Consider the following 6,870-nt stretch of genomic DNA (forward strand, 5'->3'; position numbering starts at 1 on the left):
TTTACACAACACAATGTAAAGATCGTTCCATAAAAAGTTGGCTCCCCCCAGCAACACACAATACACTTGCCAATTTTTTTTTTTTTACAGTGCAATTTAGTAACAGCTTTGAAATATTTACAGAACACTTTTTCAACGTACAGGTTAAGGCAGAGTCAGGGCACAGTGATAAGAAACACTTAGTGCAGATTTGTGCTAGGTGGGATACAGGGATGAACTGGCAGCATAACTCACGTTCAGATCCATTGGAAATCCAGATGGGAATGACTCTTAGAAGTCCAGCAACTGCTTGCAGCTTGGAAAAAAAAAAAAAAAGAGCTAAAAGATACTTCTAACCTCAATACACAAGCCAGCAGCTAAGAAAAATGTTTGGCTAACGTGGGAGATGGAACAGGTGTACAAAAATCTTGATGTTTGCAGTGAAGGATGGATCCTGGAAAGAAAATGCTGTATTTTTTGTTGGTAAAACATTGTTGGTAAAGAGGTGTAAGAGGAAACAGGCTCAGGATGGAGCTGTCACACACACAACCCCCAGCTGGGAAGGTGAGGACTACGCTCAAAGACATCCAACTTCTACTGAAAAACAAGAGGAGTGAGGTACCCAACTGCTCCTTGTGCCTCTGAAAAAACTTCACTTTTAACTCCAAAAGTGAACAATCTGAGGTCTCAGAAGACTTTAAGACACATGCACTAAAAACTCACAATACATATTACTCCGTAGGGTTTTTTCACAGCAAGTTATCACAACGTCTATTTGTGTAGCTTTTTCATCTTTGGTATTTATAAATAAAAATGCCAGTCCCTTTTAGTAAAGGGATAATAATGCAGCTACTCAAAAGCATTTATTCCTAATCCACCGCAGCTTTGCAGGATTTTTTATTATTGTTTTTAGTTTTTAAGGCAGTATCTAAGCTGTTAGGAATTTTTAAAAAGGTTTTGAAGTTAATACCTCTTTGTTTCCCCGTGGTTTATAAGGCAACATTTTCAAATGGTTAGAAGAAAAACTGCAGGAGGAGGAGATGGAGCAATTTGAGAAGTTGGTTATCAGTCCTTTGTAAAAACAAAAAAGGGAGCAGAAGGTGTTATTCCTGACTAGTTGATAAAAAGCCTGATCCTATAAATGATTCCTTCAGTTAGCCCTTATCTGAGTAAGCCCTACTGACTACAGTGATCCTGGTACTTCTAATTAAGGCTATTTTTGCATTTTGGCTTTATGGGATCCAACTGGTATCTAAACTGCTTCTGGCAATTCACTAAATTCCTAAACACGTCCAAAAAGCCCCAGGGCTGGTGAGGGAGAGGGATGGTAACGAGTTCTCACCCAGCTTTAGCTCTATATATTACTCTCAGTCCCCCGTGATGGCACTCAGTTCAAAAGGTAAAAATTCCCTACAAAAAAGCACCTATTAAAAAAAAAAAAGTTTCACTACAAACTCTTTTTCTTTCATTTCCTATTCTAGAAAGTTAGGACTAAATATATCTGAAAGCCTAAAAGCCTTCCTTTTGCTTTGAAACACGGCTCGAGTTTTGTTTCTAAAGAGCTTTTGTTCTTTTTTCCTGTCTGTGGTAAGTCATTAGTGTTCAGCACCAATAAAAGTTTGCAAGAATCCAAGACAATTCCAATTGATACATGCTTTTAGAAACCTCATTAAATTTATATTTTTTTAAAAAATTAATTACAAATTAAAGAGTGGAACCTGGCAGGCCCAAAGGTTGATGCCACCTGCCCCTGGCAGCGCAGAGGTCACTACAAAACGGGTGCAAAGTAGAGCTCATGATTATATAAAAAAGAATTACCAAAAGCTCAAATGAGGCAGAATCCTCCTTCCCAAAAAACACAGTCACATTCTGAGAGATGCCCGGGCAGGGAAAGGCACTTTGGGGCTCTCCTGGATCATCATTGAATGGACTTCTATTAATTACACCAAGCAATAATCACAGAGTGGCCTGCGGTGGGTTCTACCACCCCAAAAGTGACCTCCTGAGGCACCGTCTTTTAGGAAGACCACGGGGACACATGGCTCAGCTCTGGAAGGAAAAGCCAGGGAGGGCTCCAGCATCAACCCTCAGGAGAATCTGATGCAGATCTCCTCAAAACCAGGAGCAAAAAGGCCTCAGGAGCTGGTTTCATCTTCAAACTGGAAACGCAGCAGATCTTCAAAAAGTGGCCAAAAGGTGGCAGCAGCAGCAGGACCGGGAAGCCCCAGGGCTGACCCTAACGAGGATCAGGTTAATTAATTTCCCCCCTTCTCTGCCCTAATTCCAGATTCACTGGTGTTACCACCTGGACTTTTTCTTACCTGCCTTCTTTTATATTTCATCTTTTCACACTCTAACTAAAAACTTGGCGTTTGGGGGAGGAAGTGGCCCCGTTTCTCCTATGGCTGGCTAGGAAAGGAAAAGAAAGTGGTGTTGCACAATTTTTTTTTAATTCAGAAAAAAAAAATATATATATTAAATGGCTTGAGGGTCACTGTCTTAGTACCAAAAGTAAAGTGCACGGCGACTGGAGGCCACGGCGACAGAGTTGAGAAACACTATTAAAGAGGCTTCCAAATAGCATTATAAAAAAACCAGCACTACAACCTAAGGTTAAGGCAATACACGTCGTGTCTTTCTACTACATGGTTTACTGGAGAGCTGTCTATCATCTCATCAAGCTTTAATTATTGCTTCGTTTCCTCTGGACTGAAATCCTCAGCCACTGGGAGAACGGCGCTGGCAGAATTGGCAGGTTGAGTTTGTCACTTAACATTGCTCTCGTCTCCCGATGGACTGTACAAGCTGGCAAAGAATTTAAAAAGAAAAACAAAAAACTCTTGCTCCTGAAGCAGCAGCAAAAAGGTGCTGGCAGGAGGGACGAGGCAAACATTTTTGTGGAATTTTTTCGATGGCGCAGAAAGAAAAAATCCTTTAGTTACAACCAGGGTCCTGAAGTTCTTCTCCAAGAGTTGATAGCCCTCAAGTTTTCTTTAAAAAAGAAAAAAAAAAATGTTCTTTTATGGGTATAAATCAGTCCAGGGACAGAATTTCCTGGCTCAGAAGAAGTCCCAGGGAAAGATTTATCACTTTCCCGCTTTCATGTAGGATGGGATGGCTCCTCGGGCTGTCAGGCCTTCGAAACGCTTGTAGGTGTAATTGATAAAAACCCAGTCCTTGTTCTTGTAGTCAGTCTCTGGATGGTTGCTCGTTGCCACTGATAAGACAGAGAAAAAAAAATAAAATTACCCTTTGAAGACTGCAAAGGTTATTTTCATACAAAACACCAGATGTGGAGCAGGGGAGAATGAATTCTGTAAATGTAGGCATTTGGTTTCATTCTTTAACCCCAGCCAAGAATGGCTGCAACGTGGTTTTTAAACACGTGGAGCAAATGTGTGACTACACTTTGACACATAAATATGAGGAACCTTCAGAGATTTACACCAAAACTTCTCTTCCCCTTCTATCCCACCCTCTCCCCACCCCTATACTCTGAATTAGCCAGTACCAAGGGGTACTGGCAGTACTGGGCTCACGGGTCCTGCTGAGATTTGAACTTCTGGGAGTGCTGTTGCCTCAGAGATGCCTGTTCTCAGGCGGCTCCTGCATCATTCACATCCTGCATCCCACCTCCCAAAACCCAAACTGCAGCTCTTACCCCCCTGCACCACACGACTACCAGCCAGCAATTTGATTTTAAAAACCCCTATCAACTGGTAAAATCCTCTCTCTGATTAACAGGGAAGTTACATTATTCTACTGGAGAAGGAGGGTTGTTCACCTGCAGAATCAAAGCATTTACCTGTTGGTTTAAGGATATCAGACTCGGGAAATTCATCAAAGTTTGAGGTATCATCAATGCTTTTAATTTCTATTGAAATCGCAGCAGGTCTCTCTCTGCCAAGAAGAGCAGGTTCAGCGTTAAGATTTCAAAGGCAGAAGGAAACAGGATTCAGCCATTTTCCATTTCTTAAGAGAATCAAAGACTGAAGGTACCTAAACCTTAGCAAGTTTCAGATACAAACAAAATACTCTCAGCCCCACCTCAATAGAATAAATGCCAGTCAAGGAGCTCCCTTGGGTTGAAGAGGACTCACTTTAGAGGGTCCCGAGAGAAGAGCAACCTGCTTTTCTGCAAAGCATCTTACCTGATGTGCTCCCAATCTACCCCTTCAAAGAATGGGTTACTCTTTATTTCCTCCACACCAGACGCACCAATTCTGTGCTCCCATTCACAGCAAAATCTGGGATGGAAGGAAGAATGAAAATGAAGGAAGAATGAAAACGAAAGCCTTCCATGCACGAGTGGAACAGCTTTCTGAGCTGACACTGCTGGGGTTTCTTAACATATAAATGGAGCAGGTCAAGAACTCCCACTGCAAATCCAACACACAGAGTTTATGTTTAGGAATGTCATGGCAAAATGCTACAATTAAGACGTGGTTTTCTTGCCTGACAGGATAATGTGCCCTTTCTATTTCAGGACCAGCGTAGAGCAGGAGAAGATATAAAGCCTAAAAAGCTAGACTTTTATATTTCTGTCCTGAGAATAGATACAGGATTGAAAATACAAATGAAAGAGTGAGAGTCAGCACCCACTGGGATACGTTTGTACGCTCCAGTGCACACAATGGCAAAACCATTGCTGTTGTTAAGACACCAGCTCTGGCAAAAATGATGAAGTTGCTTCCACAGGAAGCTCACAGGCAGATCAGGAGCAGAGACACTCCTGTTTTGCCAGAGCAGCAAAATGGGAGGGTCCTTTTTAATATAGTTCAGCAAGGGCTCCCCTAAACGACCTCTGAGACAAATGTATTTGACACAGGAGCTCAGCATTTGATGCACGTACACAACAGAGTGTGGAGTGGTCACCAGCATCAGGGCTTTTTCCATGTGAATCAGCCTAAGAGAGGTCCATGGTAGAGTTTACAAGACAAGAAAATCAGTACTGTATTAACTGGTCAGCACCTTAAAATAAGATCCTTCGCTTTATCAGATATTGGAACTTCTGGAGGAAATGTGAGAGTCTCTTTCCAATTCATAACTTTCTTATACGTTTCTTGAGGAGTTTCAGAACAGAACGGGGGATAACCTGAAAAGAAAGAAAAACAGAATCTTGTAGAAAGCAAAAAATAGTTCCTCGAGTCTACAGTGCAGCAGAACTCAAAACCTCACAGCCCAGGCAAGGAAGGGGTGTTTGAGAGCCTGGCCCTGAGAACATGAACCCAGCTGATGTCCTACAGCCCAATTCCTGCCCCTTTCTTACCGATCAGCATCTCGTACATGATGACCCCAAGGGACCACCAGTCACAGAGCTTGTTGTAGCCAGTCTGCATGAAAACCTCGGGGGCGATGTAATCTGGAGTGCCCACGGTGGAAAAAGCCTGCAACAAATACCATCAGTTACACATTTTTACAGAAAAGTGCCTGATATGGAAGCAGGAACTTAGGCAACAACGGTTATTTTGAGGAAGACACCAGATTGTCTCTAAGATGCTTTAGTGAAGTTATTTAAAGCCTTTATTTCAAGATATGGAGAGCCAAAAATCAACACGTTCATGTGGAAGAGTCTTAAAATACAGTCAGAGAAACAGGAAAAATGTACCACTGTCTACATACACCTTGGAAACGGGTCTTTAGCCCTTTATTATATCAGAAGTGGCAAGAGCTGCTACTTTTAGCTGGGAGGCATCAGATATTAATGTAAATAATTATGGCAGCTCTATCTCAGGCCCATGTGTCACCAGCTGTTCAGCAGATGGATGAAGGACAAACTAGAGTCATTCCTCTTTTTAAAAGAAAAAACATTCATCTTTTTTTATTTCAGCATTGGTCAGAGCTCTGAAATGGCTTAATGCCCATCATTTAAATACATTGGAATTCACCAGCTCAGCAGGGAACATTTCCAAGCAGGTAAAACATTCTTACCAACTGCCGTCTATTTCTCTTCCATGTCTCTGCTTTCCTTTTGGAATTCATGTTCTGGAAAGCTGAAGGAGATTGGGATATATGTGACTGTGTCCTCCTGGTCACCCAACGTACATTTTTTACCCCCAAACCATGACAATAAAAATCTTAACTACCTCAAAAAAGGTAGCCATGGCCAAACAGCCCATTTTGTGTTCAGCTGTGCTGGGAAGAGGATCCAGTCCCCAGGAGCTCCTCACTGGTTCCTACAGCTAAAGTTGTCCCCCATGGTGAAGCTGGAGCTGTTTATGGAAGCCCACCTCAATCCATCTCATTAAGGACAAGTCTCATCAGCAAAGACAAACTAATTGAACCTGGCACAGCCTGGCCTTGCCCAGCTGACCTAGCCCAGTCTGAGGGGTGTCCCCGGTGGCAGGTGACAAAGTGAGGGATGGAACCTCTTCCATCAACACAGATGGTCACAAAGAGCACATCTGTCAACACCCTCAACCTATCAGCAACTTCCAAACCTATGGAATATTAATTTCATTTGATAAAGCCCTTTCTTTAGTGACCCATGCTTTCAGTGGTGGTTTAACTCCATCATCAAAGTTTTTCCCATTGAGAAAATGACTGTTCCAAGAGACCGGGTGCTCACTGTTATCAATAATATCTACAGAAAATCAAAATTACACCCCGTGATGCGATGTTGATCATTAAACCCCCCTCTAGAGCCTTCCAACCTCCCACAAAATGAGCTCTCTTGGGTCCTGACAGCAAGTTCTCAGAGACCCTGCTGAAGCCAAGTAACTTACTGAAGTCACTGGGAAGACTGTGGTTCAAGTTCCTATAAAATTCTGTTCTGTGAGCTTTCTTTAGTCCGGTGCACAGCCCGAAATCAGAGAGTTTAACATGGCCCTAGAGAAGATTAAAAAAAAAAAAAAAGCAAAATATAAAACCAGTATGAGACATTATCACAGT

The 6,870-nt window shown here is 42.3% G+C and overlaps 1 protein-coding gene across 1 annotated transcript in view; it reads right to left on the reverse strand.

The window, feature by feature from the left end:
* Positions 1 to 550: 550 nt before the first annotated feature.
* STK38 (serine/threonine kinase 38) overlaps positions 551 to 6,870 on the reverse strand; it is a 54,298-nt gene continuing 47,978 nt past the window's right edge. The window contains exons 6-12 of the mRNA XM_014948490.1: positions 6,705 to 6,807; positions 5,911 to 5,972; positions 5,249 to 5,366; positions 4,951 to 5,074; positions 4,131 to 4,226; positions 3,785 to 3,879; positions 551 to 3,196 (exon numbers count right to left, since the gene is read on the reverse strand). Coding sequence (XP_014803976.1) covers positions 3,066 to 3,196; positions 3,785 to 3,879; positions 4,131 to 4,226; positions 4,951 to 5,074; positions 5,249 to 5,366; positions 5,911 to 5,972; positions 6,705 to 6,807 — 729 coding nt within the window. The 3' untranslated portion in view covers positions 551 to 3,065. The remainder of the gene's footprint in view (positions 3,197 to 3,784; positions 3,880 to 4,130; positions 4,227 to 4,950; positions 5,075 to 5,248; positions 5,367 to 5,910; positions 5,973 to 6,704; positions 6,808 to 6,870) is intronic.

Source organism: Calidris pugnax, unplaced genomic scaffold (assembly GCF_001431845.1).
Source record: "Calidris pugnax isolate Ruff unplaced genomic scaffold, ASM143184v1 scaffold91, whole genome shotgun sequence".
Classification (NCBI taxonomy): Eukaryota; Metazoa; Chordata; class Aves; order Charadriiformes; family Scolopacidae; genus Calidris; species Calidris pugnax.